This window comes from Anguilla anguilla, chromosome 4 (genome assembly GCF_013347855.1).
Source record: "Anguilla anguilla isolate fAngAng1 chromosome 4, fAngAng1.pri, whole genome shotgun sequence".
In the NCBI taxonomy this organism is placed as follows: domain Eukaryota; kingdom Metazoa; phylum Chordata; class Actinopteri; order Anguilliformes; family Anguillidae; genus Anguilla; species Anguilla anguilla.
The window spans coordinates 29,559,532-29,576,781 of NC_049204.1; the positions used below are offsets into that span (position 1 = coordinate 29,559,532).

The 17,250-nt window shown below is 40.2% G+C and overlaps 1 protein-coding gene across 3 annotated transcripts in view; it reads right to left on the reverse strand.

Moving 5' to 3' along the window:
- Positions 1 to 17,250, reverse strand: part of pde4dip (phosphodiesterase 4D interacting protein) — a 74,094-nt gene that overhangs the window by 56,471 nt on the left and 373 nt on the right. Inside the window, exons 1-3 of one of the 3 annotated variants that reach the window (XM_035412942.1) lie at positions 12,760 to 13,016; positions 10,706 to 10,758; positions 9,625 to 9,692 (exon numbers count right to left, since the gene is read on the reverse strand). In XM_035412942.1, coding sequence (XP_035268833.1) covers positions 9,625 to 9,692; positions 10,706 to 10,758; positions 12,760 to 12,785 — 147 coding nt within the window. In that variant the 5' untranslated portion in view covers positions 12,786 to 13,016. Of the gene's footprint in view, positions 1 to 9,624; positions 9,693 to 10,705; positions 10,759 to 11,839; positions 11,908 to 12,759; positions 13,017 to 17,250 lie in introns of those variants that run through there. The other 2 variants (XM_035412940.1, XM_035412941.1) reach the window with 2 other exon arrangements.

Genomic DNA, 17,250 nt, shown 5'->3' on the forward strand with positions numbered 1-17,250 from the left:
GTCTCAGGGTAATCTGGAAAAATGATTCATTCATTCATTTCCACCGCGTTCGTGGAGGTAGAGCGCAATCAGGAGGGGTGAAATGAGGATGGTCACGAGTAATTGGGCTTTAGCTTTCATCTTCACGTTGGGTTCGTATGGAAATAGCCGACCCCTGACAGTACTGCGCATCCTGGCTCAGCACAACTGCAAGGGGTGGGTGCACTGCGTTAAGGCTGAGTGGCTTTTTCTGTGTGCTTCTGACATCAACAGCAGCCTTTGAAAGACAGAGGAAGAACCCTCAGGCTGGCTCTGCTGAATTTCGCAATGTGCCCTCTTACACAAGCACACACTGAGATATTTAACTGACTCTGGTCTGACTGCCAGACAGAAAGTGACCTCATCAGGTCGCGTAAAAAAAAAAAAGTAATTGAGGGCAGTCTTAGTGACTCCTCATATTAGATCCTATGGATTCCAGCTCGCACTGCATTATTAAGTGGGGTCAATGAGTGCAGATGAGAGCTCTGCACATTACCTGGAGATCAGAGAGGAATTACATCAGCATGAGCATGTCTACAATCACACGGCACCCACAGACCCCATCATCCTCCCTCTCTGCATAAGCCTCACTGAGGGATTCATCAGCTGCTCTTTGAACAGTGGCACAAACTAACTCAGAGAGGAGGCACCAGACAGCAGGTCTGTCAGGAGAGAGAAACAGAGAGAGAGAGAGAGAGAGAAAGAAACAGAGAGTGAGAGAGAGAGAGACAGAGACAGAAACAGAGAAAGAGAGAGAGATAGAAACAGAGAGAGAGATAGAGAGAGAGAGAGCCAGAGAGAGACATGGTCCCAGCATATTCCTCCTTTAACAGCTAGCTGACCCATTAAACCTGCACCCCCAAAAGATGCAGAGAATCACAGAGGACCATAAAAGTATGAAAAGAATCCCCAATGACCCTGACCCCCATTCATCTCCCTGCCACCAGGGTCATTTTCAGCTTGGTCCTGCAATGACAGTGCTTTTCTCACTTAGCAGCTGTTGGACAGATTAGCAGATGGGCAATTTCACAGAGTACAATGAGCAAAAGGGTCGGGGCGGGTCAGCAGGTGTTCAAAGTAAGTCAGCACTTGGGGTGGAATTTCTTTCAATTGTTTTGGCCATGAGTTCTACTTATCAGTTTCATTATGAAATGATTCCAAAAAACAAACAAATAAAAAAGGTGAATTACAGATGGAGTGAGCTCATCAGGTCTGATAGATCAGTCCTCGCCAAAGAGCGGCTTGTCCTGTACCTGAAGCACTGTGTTGCTCTGTAGCGCGTCCCATGTGCCCACTGCCTGTCACAAGCAGGTGCGCCTCCGCACTGAAGAGATGAACAAACCGGCTGCAGCGCGCTGCCCGCTGGCCTCCGTCCGTCTCGCTGGCGGACGTTTGCTTTCTTACGTCAGGACGTTCGCTCTTTAAACTGCCGTAACTGCGTTGAACCCCCCTCCTCCACCTCATCCAGAAAGTCACAATTCCTGACTGATTGTTGGCAACTGAAAAGTTTGCTACAAAGTTGACAGCTTCTGACTTCTGGTGTAGTGTACTCCAATGCACCATGTGACTCCTGTAGGGTAAAATGTATATACGGGGGTGGTATTCTGGAGACTGAAACCCTCTCCCCCTTGGTGCTGCTACAGTAAATTATGGATCTGGGTGTGAAACTGGCCACAACAAGGCACAAGCCCATTTAAATCCAGGCCATAGATCTGCATATAAATATAATATAAATATATTGTATATAGAATATAATGGGTAGGCCCATCACTGCACAAAACAGGATGCACTGTTCATGAGCCTCTAGGAAAATGACCTTTAACAGCAAAGATAACCAGGAAACTTGATATCAGCTACCTCTTTATTTCTGAATTCTTCTTATTTTCACATTATGGTTGTTTCCTTTCCTTTCCAAAAGTTAAAATGTATTAATACAATCAAAACAGTCAGGTAATCTTTAACAGTGTTCTACCTTAAAATATCACCAGAGCTTAAAATCCATTTGTTTATAAAATGTAAATCTTAAATCATATTCATTATGACAGATCTTTCATCTCTTACATGTATATGATGCACATGTTTCCTTTACAAATACTGAGCACATAATGTGCTCATGGCAGAGGGACAAATCTAATTTATGGAGATTTAAAGGCAGATCTTATGTAGCAAATAGTCTGTCTTTAATTCAGCATGTTTACAGTAGGGCCTAAATTCATTCAGGGAAAAATGTTGTTTAATAATATGAACCTGGCCAGTTCCCTCTGTTGTCTTTTACAGACATGTAACGCAACCTTAAAGAGTTTTCATGTTTAAAAAACATTTTATCCAATTAAGGATGCTTTCAAAATAAACAAGGTTAATGAAGCAAACATGTTTCTGTGAATATAAAGAAAAGGAAATGCCATTTGGAGCAGAGAGTATTGAGAATAAACTCCCACCGACTTACAAAGCCCATGGAAACCACAGATTTAGTCATGCCTTCAAAAAGTCCCTCCACTGTATTCCAAAGCTTTAATGTGATGTCACTGCTGTCTTTCCCAGTCCTTACTTTGAGCACCCAACCCCAGCATATGACATCATGGTGAAATCCGTTTCAACGCTGAACATTTGTAAGTTCTTGTCCACTGAAATTATACAGGGATAATAAAAACCTTATTAGGGTTTTAAGGGCATGCAGACTGCCACAGTATTCAAGTTTAAAGCATAGCGTCTGGTCAGGGTTTTACAACTGCAATATGTCATGTAACCAGCAGGTGGTGATAGTTTAAAGGACAGAGTAGTTTTTTTACACGTAAAATAACACAAATCTGCTATTCAAACAGGTTGTTCTTGAAATTCTATCCAAATACATTTTTTTACATAACCTGTTCTTTTTTTTTACCATTTTATCTCAATCATTGCACAAAATTAGCCCTCCTGGGTCGAGGATAGGTGAAAGCGGGTTGTGTTTGGGAGTACCTGAATGTCTGAATTGAAATAAAGATTAGGATTACTCTATATAAAATATAGAATTTTATCCCTTATTTCCATATTAGTGACTGTGTAACCCAAGGGTTTGCACTAATCCAAGAGCCAACCCATTTCAGGATTTTGGTCCCAATCCTTCTCTGTGTTTTAATTACGTCAATCTCATCTTGATCTGACAGTTTGGACTGCACATATATCCTAAATGTCTTACTTTGGTCTGACATAGGAGAGAACCACAGCTGGTGTATGCAGCTGTTTAGAAAAAAAAACCAGGGGGTTGCACCCCTGGTGTAACAAGACGTGTTTACCCAGCCATCGTGAAGTAGTTACACAGGTTAAGTGTCAAATGAATAAATCCAGCAAATGTTTTCTTTCAGTGTATGCATCAAACAGCTAAGTTTCAATAATGCAAGTGCATTACTCACAAGAAAGAGTTTCAGAAAAATATTAGACAGTTGAGTACATATCAGAATTCAAAATATCAGAAAATGAAGTCTGAAGAATCAAAATGTAATTTAATAAAGAAAATCCTGAAAAATGCTAACTGTTTACGGACATTCAGTCCTATTGCATAACTCCCGAATAACACAGAGAGGGCCGTTTGCTCTCACTAAAGCACTTTATATAACCTTTGGTCTGCTGCTGTTTGTCCTTAGCTAGTTACCTGTACGTTATTTATAATGATGGCCACTGTCTGCTACACATAGATTATACTTTGTTTTTAGCTCTTTGGTATTGTGGGAGCTTCAAAACATTCAGTGCCATTTAAAATATATATTATATAATTTATAATTTATAATTATAAAATATATAATATAAAATATTTCTCTTCGAAACTGTACTTTCACACATTTTAGGAACTTTGTCTTTTAGAGAGCAAGCAGAAGCCTGTCTGTCTTTATGACGTTTGTGAGGTCAGTGTCCTTTGGATAACTCTGCATAGTTTATTTGTTCAGGGTCCCTTTTAGTCATCAATCTTCAATCAAATTATATCACCTGCAAATGGTAATCCAACAGCATTTTATCTGATTGCTTTGGGAAACAGACAAACTAAATACACTTGAATGATTTCCTGCTTTATACAGTATGAGCTGAATGTTACGAGTGGTAATAGAATTTAATATTTCTTAAAATGGCTACAGCACCAGCTGAAGGCAGTTCAAGGCAATATGAAACACGTCTGCGCCAATTCTTATCATGTCAAGCTTTGTTGCAATAAAAAAATAAGCATGAATAATTATTAGCTCTAATTTTAAACTGAAAATTGAATCATCATTCAACTATCTCCTACTTATACCCAACAGGCATAGCATTTACACTCAATATTACACAATCCTTCCATTGCTTATTGCTCTGGAGAAGATAGGTCAATGTGCCAATGCAAAGGTAGGGTATTGAACCCTTGTCTTCTCATTAGCACCAGGGAAACCGTTATCTTAGGTCAGATATACCCAAGATATTACTGGGATTTCAAAGCAACACAGAAATGTATGCAAAACTACTCAATATGTATAGCTTTAATTCCAATTCCAAACAATATAAATAAACTACATATGGGTATTGGTTGCCATTTACCTCTGCTATATCACATGTCAACAATGTAATTTATTTGTGAGCAAGATGTGATTTATATATATTAAAAACATCCACTACAATGTATGCATGGGGGACATAAATAATGTTAAAACATTTAAATGATAAACATTTTTGTGCAGTACATTATTGATATTTCTTGTTTTGAATGGACACTCACTTATACTTCATCTTTATGTTATTATATTCAAAGAAACCACATTGGCTAAAAGACATAAAGCAAATACAGATGATAGAAACACAAAACAAAAACCAAACTTTCACTGGCTTAGTCACTGATTATGATCGACATTTCTCAAAAGTTTAATTCCTCTTTTACTAAATTTAGTAAATAAGTTTAAAATGGGTCAAGTTGACCATAACCAAACACAAGGGTTAAGATCCACAATAGTGAGGTAAATAAGTGAGACTCACTCAATACGCCAAAGTGTAAATGGTTAGTTCCTACACATTGCAGTGACATTTAGCAAATGAGAGTTTATAGACCTCGAACATTGTTTTTCCTGTTGTGATTTTCAGCCCATCTTAAGCTTGATATATTTGTATTCAATAGGAAACACAAATGAGTCGCAATCCTATATCACATTGGCACGTCGCGCTCTTCTGAATATGATCCCTTGCATTCAAATAATTTATAAATGGAATTGCTGAGGATTACATGAGTTTGGATTACATAAAAAAGACACCTTCTGATTCAGTATGCACTTGAATTCAAAGGGCATGTGATCCCCATAAAACAAAAGATTTTCAGAATGCTTAAAAAAGCGAATGCATTTTTACTAGTCAAAGATTACACCACACTTTTGTGTGGTCAGATTTTAGTGAAAAGGTATGACTGAGATTTTACAACCTCATAAAATAAAATAATCACCCATATAAGCATTTTTAGATGAAAACACAGTTCTTCAAGAGGGCACACACAGTAAAAAGTAATATTAATGTAAAACAGATTAGCAACAGCCAAATCAGGGTAGAGAGTAGAGCACATGTTGATTATCTACTGGCCCCCATCCACTCTGAAATAGCACCTCACCTTCAGGCCATTTACAAAATCTCCAGCAACCACCCCACTTACTCTTTCCACAACACACCTCCTTAACTTCTTAACAAGGAATCCATGATTTCAACATGGTTTCTACAAACCATTTCCAGGAATGTTTCATTTAAATGGGAGAACGTAGGCCGTTCCAAGTTTTCTTTTTCTATTTTTCCCCTTTTTTCCCTTTGCTGGTCAGAGCGTGTTACAGTGAGTTAGTGTTCTGGACGTACACAGAGGAACAGACATGCAGAAGACTGACACTCAGAGGTCTGTTCCGCACATGGAAATGCTTACATATCTGTCTAATTCAGAGCAGAGTCCATCTCTGCTATTGATTAAGAGCAAATCTGTTTGTGAAGAGCTGCCAAGAGTACCGGCACAAAAATCAAATGATTTTCTCTCTTTTATATAAAATACATACATTTTTCATTAAAGGTGGTGCTTGGTTAGCTGGTTCCTCTAAAGGAGTGATACTTCCATATGTAGTAAAATGTTCTGTGTTAAGGAATAATGTCAGTCCATTGAGATTGCCATATTAAACAGACAGGTTCATTCAGATTACTTGTTGTTTCCATTATAATTTACATTAACGGTTATAATTTTAAATGACCTGGCACAATTATCCCCTCTGGTCCAGAATCTGGCAACATTTATTCCTCAAAACTGTGATGATGAGAACTGAAGTCTTATTATGTTTGCAGATTTTAATGTTTCATTTTCATCCTCTGGGAGCTAGTAAATATATTTGTCTTATGGAATTCTAGCCCCAATACAAATGTGACTATTGTACTGTAATTCCACCTCAGCAGCTAGTATCTATATAATCTAGATAAAATGTTTTTCTTTTGGCTTACAATTCATCTCATGAAAAGCCAGGCAATGAGGAACTGTTGAATTGTATGACAGCGGGGGCCATATGCTAATAAACAGTGGCAGCCAATATAAAATGATGACAGAATGCCTACATCCTGGGTGAAACTGATTTGCATGCATGCCATGATTCAGGTCTGTAATAATTCAAATCTAAAACGCATTCAAAAAATAAGTGGGATAACTGTTGGGAGTGATTGCACAGATCGACATAAATGCTGTGTGCTAATACACCGTCTTTCTGAATAATCTAGTGTAATGTCTTTGACCCCATCGTCGAGACACTTCTGTCAACTTTATTGCTAATGTCTGGGAGCAATTAAACAGTCTAGGCCTCTCTCCTGTCCTGTTCTGTTAGCAATCAGAAAGGAGAGTAATTAGGCTACTGTAATCCTCTCCAGATGATGGCGCTAGCACCGTTCTGTCCCAGCTCGTTATCCGCCTGACCACTGGTCCCTGGATCCCGGGGTCCTTGGATACCCATGCCGTTGGCTAAGTCGCCCCAGCCATGAGCTCCAGACTCTGGGGCCAGGCTGAAGCCTTCCCCATCTCTCCGCGATATTGGAAATGAAAGCAATTTAGACTAACTGTATCGAGTATCACTCTCAAAGTCAGGGAACAATAACCCACCAATCAAAGCGAATTTATGTGAGACGGAAGAGAAAATATAATTGAGGCCAGATCCGCCGTCAGACACATGCGAGCGGTTACGTCCATGTGAACGGAGCCGGCCAGCTCCGTGAGGGGAGGCTGTGCCCACCAGCAGCTGGGGATAAGGCCCCGCTCCGCGGCCCCCTCCCAGCGGCCCCCTCCCAGCAGCCTGACTGCCCCGTGGCACGCAGGGCCGAGGAGCCACTCCCTCTGACACAGTCACGCAGGCAGGCAGGCGAGATGCACGCTCGGGAAATGTCCCGTTTATCTGAAGGCTGCGAGCTGAGGTTTAACAGGCATACATGTTTTTTTAGCTTAGTTTCCAAGTTTGTATGCATCCATTTATAAGAAATGAACCTTGTAAATCCAAGCCTGCCTGCCAATTGGGTGAAAAAGAAATCTCACAAGAAAGGTCACAAGAAGACAGAATTGTTGTTTTATTTTGTGCAAATACACACGCATACACACACGCACACACACGCACAAACACACAGACACACACGTGCACACACTAAAACAACAATCCTTCACAAGGGATTTTTCATCTCTAAAAATTGGCAGACAGCATTACATTTACAATTTACAATCACAGATTAAGATTGTAATTTGTCCTGAGGCTTTAAAAGACTGAAATCATATGCAATCCCTCTCTTTATATCAATTTTTGAAAATTCTTTGGTAAATCTATATTTACATAAAAGGCACCATATGTTTCCAATTTCTGAAATGTAATAATAAGCATTACTTAAAGAAGGTTATTTCATTTCTTACCCTTTCTATCACAGTTCACAGGATTGTTTGACAGTTACAAATGTTATTTTGGCAGGTTTGCATATCTGCAAGATTGAAGAACAAGATTGACTTCTATAGTGGACACAAATGTGGAATATGAATTGGGATTCCAGTTAAAGTAATGTGATCCAGGACTATGATATCAGCCATCCTCTCTCTTAAACAAGTTGCATTGAGTGCTCTCCTGTGTGCTCTGTAAATTGCCTTTTCATTCCCAAACTTCACTTCAGCCCTTCTTAGCAGACACTTGGCAGAAATGTGCAATAAAACCGACTTTCTTTCTCTAGTGCCTACTCCAGTTGAAAAATACAGAAAAACAGCAGTGCTATGTGTGGAAGTGACTTCACACATTAACTTGAAGTAAAGCATTAACTGTACATGTGGCAGTCAAATCAACAATCAATTAACAAAGCAGGGACAAGTTTACATTACCATACATTTTGCTGAAGTCAAAACCACAGAAGAAATGCATATGTCACCGATGGATGCCTTGTCTCACTATGGTGCCACATTTTGAACCTTTGCAGTTTTATACAGAAGTCATTGCCTTCATAAACATTTTTTATTTTCTGGGAATATTTCCCCATCCTGTCAAACCTACAGTGGCTGATGAATTCTGTATTAAAGTACTAATGCTCAAGAGTGCAAGTTCTCTAATTTGATTCATTCTTTAGTTTATATTTTCTGTAGTGTTTTGCATTTACGTCTTTCTGTTGGCTGCGTTAACACACAGTAACAGTTAGTCTCTTCTCTCCCTTAACAAAAGCTGAAAGCATCTAAGAAAACTAAAATTACCTCTTGAGAAAGTGGAGCAGACTAGCTAATTTATGGTTGCCCGTGATTCATGACATCCTGCAAGTGGGGAATATGCATATAGGTGCCCTGAGTAAACCCAGCTAGATCCCATTACCCACCGTGCACCGAGAGTCACTGGGCCTGGGCTCCATTCATCAGCGACCATGCCAAAATCTGAGCCAGTCACACTCCCCCTCTCAAGACCCTTCTCTTTACCGGGGAGTCAGGAAATTGAAGCAAGTGACACTGGGAGTCATTTCACAAAGCAACCTGGCACAGATCCCAGAATACATTTATAGACAGCTTTAGAACTGCCGAGAAACAGAGGAGATATAAACTTCTCCCTCATAACTCAGCATATGGATCTGGGTGGATGGCGGCGCATCACAGCTGTACAACTTGCACAGACAACGCTTCTGATTTAATGAAAACAAACAACTTGACAACTCTATGGTGACTGTGTATCCTGTGCTGTATACATACATGGGAATGTCAAGGGCAGAGAGGACTGGGGGACTGCGGAGACTGAAGATGAGGTGGGAAGGATGTTACGAATGATGCTGATTTTATTTAGTATTCGAAACGTACAACTGGACTGACTCCTAGCTGTTCTATCTCTTCCATGGAACCACTACTATGCACACCACAACATTTACAAAGGCAACACAGGAGGGCTGATTCCCAAAGCCTGCCCAGAAACTGAACCCAAAATGTTTACCTTTTGTCTTTTGGCAGCCAGCGCACTTGGAGGTCTGACACTCAGACTGTATAAGTGCTTAGTAACCCAGGAGGCGTCATCCATACACATAAACAGCCATCTCCACAATAACAAACCTTGGGCCTCATTCAGTCTGGTGGTCAGCTGATCCCGCATGTTAAACAGTTAAACCGTGACCTACCTGCTCAAATTCCCGCAAGGCGCGCGTTTGTGGAGGAGGGCCCTTCTCCGTCTCGTCACTTCGGACATCTGCGGAGCAGAGTTTTAATGCATCAGGCTACACTTGCTGTTTCAAACCTTATGTTGTCCTTCAAATGAGCATCACAACATTGCAATGACTGATTGACTGTGTACAGGCTTTGTTGTGGATTCTGGGAATGGCATGGCAGAGCCATACCCTGTACCCTGAGCAAGAGCAAGGCGGCTGGTATTGTCATTATAGGTGTTTTCAAGGCCACCATTTGAAACCCAAACACACCATATGAACACCTGACGAATTCGTCCCCACAATGCATCATGGGTACATCGATTTAAGAGCTACAGGGGAGTGAAGAGGATTTATGAGCTGTGCTAGCGCTCTGCATGGATCCTGAGAAAGCCGCCTGTTTTCTCCTCTTCCTTTCTCATGGAATAGGATGAGACAACTGCTTGGTGCCAGATGGCAAACAACCCCTCCGACACATGAAAATTCCCGGAAAAAAACCTCACTAGGATAGAATGATGCATGTTTTTTTTCTGAGCGAGTCCCAAAGGACATAATCACAGGAATACTGGCAGCAATTAAGAATCTCACAGTTCTTAAAATATACAGCTCATCAAACATTACCGAAACAGCGAGATGAGTACTGGTGCTAGGCCTGCACTTTTACAAGGGCTAACTGGGGAATTTACGATATTGTGCAACACAATGTTTATACGTGAACTACAGTTACAATACCAACCAAATAAATAAAGGAAAAATAATAAAAGCATTAAATATTAATTATTTCATTTAAATATCCATACAGTTACTGTCATGGTTCTATTCAACAGGCTATCATAAAGGAGGGAAATCTTAAACCTTCTTTTAAAAGGAGCTGAACAATAGCAACACCGTAAGCTCTCTTTAACTATATATGACTGAAGAGGAAAGAACAAAAGCTTTAAATGTGAAGCCCCATATTAAGAGTCATTTGAAACTTAACTCTAGTTCTACAAAAATACACAATAATGGCAGAAGTCACAAGTGTTTATGTAATTGATCCGTCTGTGAATGATCTCACCTGTCATGTGGCCAGTGTTTTTGGATAAGTCCCCTCTGTCTCTCACATAGTCCCTGAAACACAAAAGTCAAGGATTTTTAGTAACCAATGAAGTATGGGGACTCTGCATGCACTGTGACACACAGTGCGTGGTGACAGTGACATGGAAGTGACATGGCAGCCTCCTGACTATGATTCACAAGAGCTTTGCATTCCCTGGAACTCAAAGGCACTCACAAATTTTATGTTACAAGTGAGACAGTCAGTGTATTTCCTGATGATAAGGGTGAAAAAGCATTTTTACAAAGTGAAGAACCCACATAAACCATATGAGGGAACACTTTAACTTATTAAAGGGTATTCCATTCTAAGACCACTGGAGACGTTTTGCCTTTTTTAAAAATCATTTTGCACTGTAAGTTTAGGCTACACATCACTGACTTGTTCATCTCCAAAACCAATGTTATTAAGCGATATTCTATACCATTTTAAATACAATTTATCTTTAATTCGAGCTTCCTGTCAATAGGAATATATATCAATTAGGAAGGTATCTTGTTCATATGAATATACTATGGTGTAGGAAAAATACATTTCTTAGAGTTCTTAGATTGTTAAATAAAACAAGAATATGTTATAGTGTTAACAACTGGACACACTAGTTACGTCCTAAAGTACTTACTTACTTAAACTAATTTTTTTAAATGAGCAGGGCTTTACGGGTATATCTCTCAGTAGTTTGCATTTAAATGTTTTCATCAGCAGTCACCAAGTCAACATGGACTATGGCCATACTGCAAACAGAAGTAGGAGCAAGTGAGAAAACATTAAAATATCCCAAAATGGCTTCCAACAGCATGAGACAAGTATTCAAAATATTTCATAATCTCAAAATATAAAAATACATTATTTTAAGTTAAATTTTTTAAACAATATATAGCCCTCTTTTAGGGCTTATACACAGACAAGTTGTGAGCATCATGTCAGAATAGCGGCCCTCGGAGAGAGGCTTTGAAAAGGTCCGTTCTCAGTGGGAGCGACACGAGCAGTTATAACAGCTGGAACGACAGTGAGGAGAGTGGGGAATCACTGCAGCTGAGGCAGTAGCCGAGAGACGGGGGTCACGAGAAAATTAGATCAGCCCCATTAGCGAACCTGTGTGGGACGTCTGCGTGTTGGTGAAGAGGTGGGGGTGCGCAGCTGTTATCCGCAGCTGAGAGTGAGCTACTCCCCTGCCCCTCCCCTCCCCTCCCCAGGCTGGCCACAAGCAGGAGGGGAGGTCTTTGTCCAGCTTTCTGTGGCTCAGTTTGGGGGGGGGGGGGGGGGGAGTTCATATTTACAGAAAACCAAATTCATGATACTTGGGACAATGAACCACCCCAGGCCAGTTTTAAAAATTGCACATGGTGTAGCCAGCACACAAGGATCTGACAAAATTTCCAATGAAAATTTTAGCCAGCATTTCTTAAAGCACATGTAGCTCAATTTATCTGATGATTTTGTTCTTTTACAAAAAATAAACATTTTTAGATACACTTTGGATTGCCATAAAGTCCAGAGACTTTAAAATTAAACTGCCCCGAACAAGGTCAGTTATTATAGCTGCATAATTATCCAAAAGCTTTCAGAATGTGGAATAATGCCTTCCCAGATACTAGTCATTCCCAGAGACAAAACCCAGTTCCCACATATCACAGCAGTTAGACAACACAGTTCTCTCCTAACGACTGCTGAACAGTTTAGTCTGGTCTTCTTTTCAATTAAAATACATTTGTATGGAGCGATAATAAAGAGTACTCAAACAGCACATAGTTTCATTAACTTCTTTGGATCTTAGTAGTATCACATTTAAGATTCCTGAAATAACCGTCTCAAACTCTAAGGTGTTCCATAAAAACCTGTTGCTCATGAGCTATTTTTAAACGTGCTCCATAAAATCCAAACTATGTGGTTAAACAGACACAAGCCCCACAGCAGCTGTCCACATGCAGTACTTTTGTCTGAGGTTCAGGCACCCCCACAGCTTAGGGATACATACTGTATTCCTCCAGTCTTTGTAACATGTTATAACTTACCTCCCTCTGTACAGAAAGCCACTCATCTCCAGCTCTTAAACCATATACACAGGAAGCAGAATCCCACCGGACAGAGCGGCAGTGTTTTTCATTCGCTGACTTTGACACACAGGGTACTCCTCTTCATTAACATAGCTCAGGAGAGTCACATGAAAAATGGCCACATTCTCCTCAAGAGACAGCTCTGAAAACAGTCATTCGACGTGGCAGGCCAGAATCAGTGTCAGCTAAAGGCTAAGCGTCGCTGCTGACTGGGTAGCAGTAAACAGCACTGGGGAGAAGGTACACACTGCAGGCTTCTCTGAAAGCCAGGTTTGTTCCAACACGCTCACTGAAACGCCTCTGTGTTAGTGAACTCTTCCTGTCTAGGCATGAATTACATCCCTTTAACTGTCAACCTGCTATTCGCTCCTGATGGTTTTCTTGCAAGGCGGAGTAAAGAGGGAAGACACTTCACTCAAAGTCACAGGTTTGTACATGCCCATTGCATGGAAGACAAGAGATCAGCTTATAATCTCCACCAACAGACAACACACCTCACGTTACTTTGAAAAAGCCTTTTTACTGCCAGCCATTTTTAATAGTAACCGGTTAAACCAATACTACAGCTATAAACTGACAGGATATTCAAATCTTGCTTTATTTTTTAAAAAGTGGGCACAGAACTAAATTTATTAATAGATATGGTGCTTGTAGAGACAGTTATTCTATCCAGCCATCTTCTATCCCTGTTCTCGTGTGTGTAGTTCAGAGGTGGGGACAGGCAAGAGGGAGGGGTGGAGGCACAAAACTAGGGTATTTCACACCTCACATTGAAAAAGTCCTAGCAAGAGAGCCAACAGAAATAGGATCAGAGTTTCCACAAACATGTTACCCATTTTGACTAATTATGTCATCAGAGTCAACCATTGATGTGTGTGAGATGCCAACACCAGAGTGTAAGATTCACTGGTTTGTACAGGCTTACATTAATTAGTAACTGACACCCATCTTTTATTTGCCTCACCTCAACTATTAAGTTTGCCTCTGAGTAAGAAGAAAGTATTTTATCAAAGCAAGAAATATTTGCCTGAGGAAATTCAAGTGCCAACAGAAAAAAACATCAAAAGTAGTTGATGTTCCAAATATCTCTCATGGTAAAAAAGCATTAGTCTGTGTACGTTGTATGACCTGCATGTCTTTAATCCAATTGCAGTTCTGTCAAAACAGCTTTTCCTAGTCCTCTATTGATAAGCTGTCGATTAAACATTGATCACAGTTTTCCTTTGTGTAGAAGGTCATGCTACAAACAAGGCAAACACTATACATGCATACACACATATACACATGGAATCTCCATTTTAGAGCAGAGCATTTTCAGCTCAGCAGGGTCAAGATAATGGTTTTTAAAACATTTTTATGAATTAAAAAAATTGATGGGGACTATGTATCCCAATAAGAATTTTAACTCATCTGGTGGTGGGATCATGAAAAACGTTCGGAAGCAGAAGGATTATTTATGGAAAGCCCAGTAAGGTGCATATTCAGGCCATGTATGAATGTGGGAACAGTTTTGACTTTATAAGAGGTTGTGTAATTCAGTTCCACAGATATAGCACAGTGCTGCTAAAATCTCCACATGTACAGAATTTGGAATGGGGACGTAAACATGGACGTAAACATGTTTAACAATCACAAGGTAGAAAAAAGGTTTTCTTTCATTTCAAAGAAGCTGTGCATAATTTGCCACAGAACCACCTAGGGAGGGAGGGTTTCAATTAGCATGGTGCTCCCGGCCTCAATATGCAAAAGCAACTCCTCTGCCTGACTGGCTGCTTTCAGTTTGCCTGCACCAAATACATGATCAGAGCAGTCCTCTGACCAATGGCTGCACAGCTCAGCTGGAGGACTGCAACGCGATGATAAATCAGTCGCTGGCTGCAAGCACTTCAGAGCAAGTGTAAAATATGGGCTTTTCAAAGGAGGAATAAAAATATAGGAGCACACACACACACATATATGTATATATATATATATATATATATATTAGGCTTACAATCGTTTTTCTTGGAGAGCCAATTAATATATGTGAAGCCATATATATTCTGTCATTTCCCCCACTGCCCAGAGTGACAATCCAGGGCATTTCAGCCTGGGATGGGTTGGACATGTTTAACCCTGCTGCAGCCATGACCCAGTAATTACCATAACGGCTTCACCCAAACTCCGCCCAAGCTCCGCCCCTGCCCTATTGTGTTTAAACAGCTGTTCACACCCAGCTGTTGGAACTTCCTAAAGAGAGGAAGACTTCCCAAGGTCTTAAAGCACACCATTCTGACCTGGGGAACCCACAAGCACATTATGTATGCATTTGCTAATGGGAGTTATTTCCCTTATCTCCTTTTCACTCACAATGACACTCAAAAGCATCTGACAGGATAGATTATAGCCTCTCCCGACAGTAACACCATCTGCAACGAACCCAGGCCCTCACTTGTGACTAACTAATTAGAAACAGGACCAGTTCCTGTCATTGTGTTGAGGATGTACTCCCTAATCAACTCCGTCACATTTTTACTGTGTTCATGAAAGACTGTAACACAAACAATGTGTTGCACTTGTGCACTTGAGTGCATCTGCATGAGGAAAAAGATTTTGAAAAATACGATGACGCCCCCAAATATTTTTCAACCTAAGCTCTAAAAAAAAAAAAGTCAATTAATTTCTATCTCATTCTTTCTGAGTAACCCCTCCCACCCCCTTTTTCATTTTGCTACACCATCTCTTCAGAGTATGACCTAATATTACTACCACTCATATTCCATACACACAATTTGCATTGCACTGGATTTATAGAATGCATTTTCAATACAGGATGGAACCAATTGGCTATTAAAACACAAATAAAGTGATATGGTGGCTAATTATACTGCTTTACATAAGGCCTACACACATACATTTAAGGCCTTCACTTCTATTTGGAGCTGGCTTTCTACAGTTCAACTGAGACATATAAAGACTCCGCAATGTGCTAATTTTTAATAGTGAAACCTGAAATTGAAATTAATAAAAAAGAGGGGACTGAGAGGGGGAGAGAGAACTTTGTGGTCACCTTCATTTTTCACATCAAATGTAACCGAAGAGTGTATATAGACAACAGCATTCAATTGCAAACATCTCAGCCATCCAATAACCCATGGTTTATTTCCAAGGTCTGTGGCATCATCTGGTCTGTCTAGTGTGGGTCAGACCAATGGGTAGATCAGGTAGAGGCAACCATGACAGTAACTAAAGCAACAATAGTCTCCAAAACAAATTCAGAGTAAACAAATGTAGGCATTTGGTTCACAGGAATAAGGTCTGGTATAGCGTGACAATTTCATTTTGACAAAGCACACATTGATGACCACTCAACAAAAAAAAAAACAAAAAAAAAAAAAGACTGAGCAGACAGTTTCACTGTTAAGTTGAGTTGTCATGTGGATAACATATCTGGCCAACCAGTGCTGGTCAAAGTGCACTAATCCGATGGTCAGTTGTTGGGTAAACAGTTAAGAGCAGATTCTTAAAACACATTCCACTCTAAAGATAAAATGATTGTGCACTGGTCTGTCTTTCTTTGAAGATGGTCTTAAGCAGGCCTGTGTTCATGAGCAGTTCATGCTAGCGCTTTATTGCAGAAACACTGATAACACTGCCAGTGTAGATTAGGCTGGATAAGGACACCTGGCTAGACTGGGAGTATTTTAAGTATTTTCAAAAATTATCCAATGTGTTCTCAGTCATGAAATACACCCCTGCAGCGCCAAAACAAAGTATCTGTGATATTTTTGCCTGGCATTCAGTTATTTTATAAAAACTTAGAACGATTACATAAAAAAAACAGAAGAACGCCGAATTTCACAAACTGCACCTAATTTCAGAAGAACGCCGGATTTCAAAGTGCACCTAATTTCAGAAGAACGCCGAATTTCACGAACTGCACATAACTGACAGCACCTCTCTTCAGCCACAGAACATCGTACAGCAAAAATAGCGTTCTGACCCAGAAATTAAAGTATTTTTTTAATTCGTCCCATGGCGTCACATGACTGGGATCGCCAGCCCCCTCACTCTTGCCACATGTATGCTTTGCGTCGCGAGTGAATTCTGCAGGATATACAATACACATTTTGGAAAGAAATCTTCAAATGCCTAAAAATTATAAGTATCAAGACATTATAAATTCACTTTTTTTTTGCAATTATTGACGATGTTTTCAGATCATAACATGCACTAAATATCCGTCAAAGCGTTTTATACAAACAACAGAAGTGTCACTGGGTAAATGAGAAACGGGAAGAAATGCGTTTGCTAGAATGAACCCCAACGTCTGGGCCTGAAGGTGTGTTAATGACAGAACAACCGATAAAAAACAATGTCATATAATTGTGCTGGTTTGCATAAGGGACAGTCTATATGACAAAGAATAATGTTCCTGTTTAGTGCTTAACAAATGGCTGCCTAATTTGA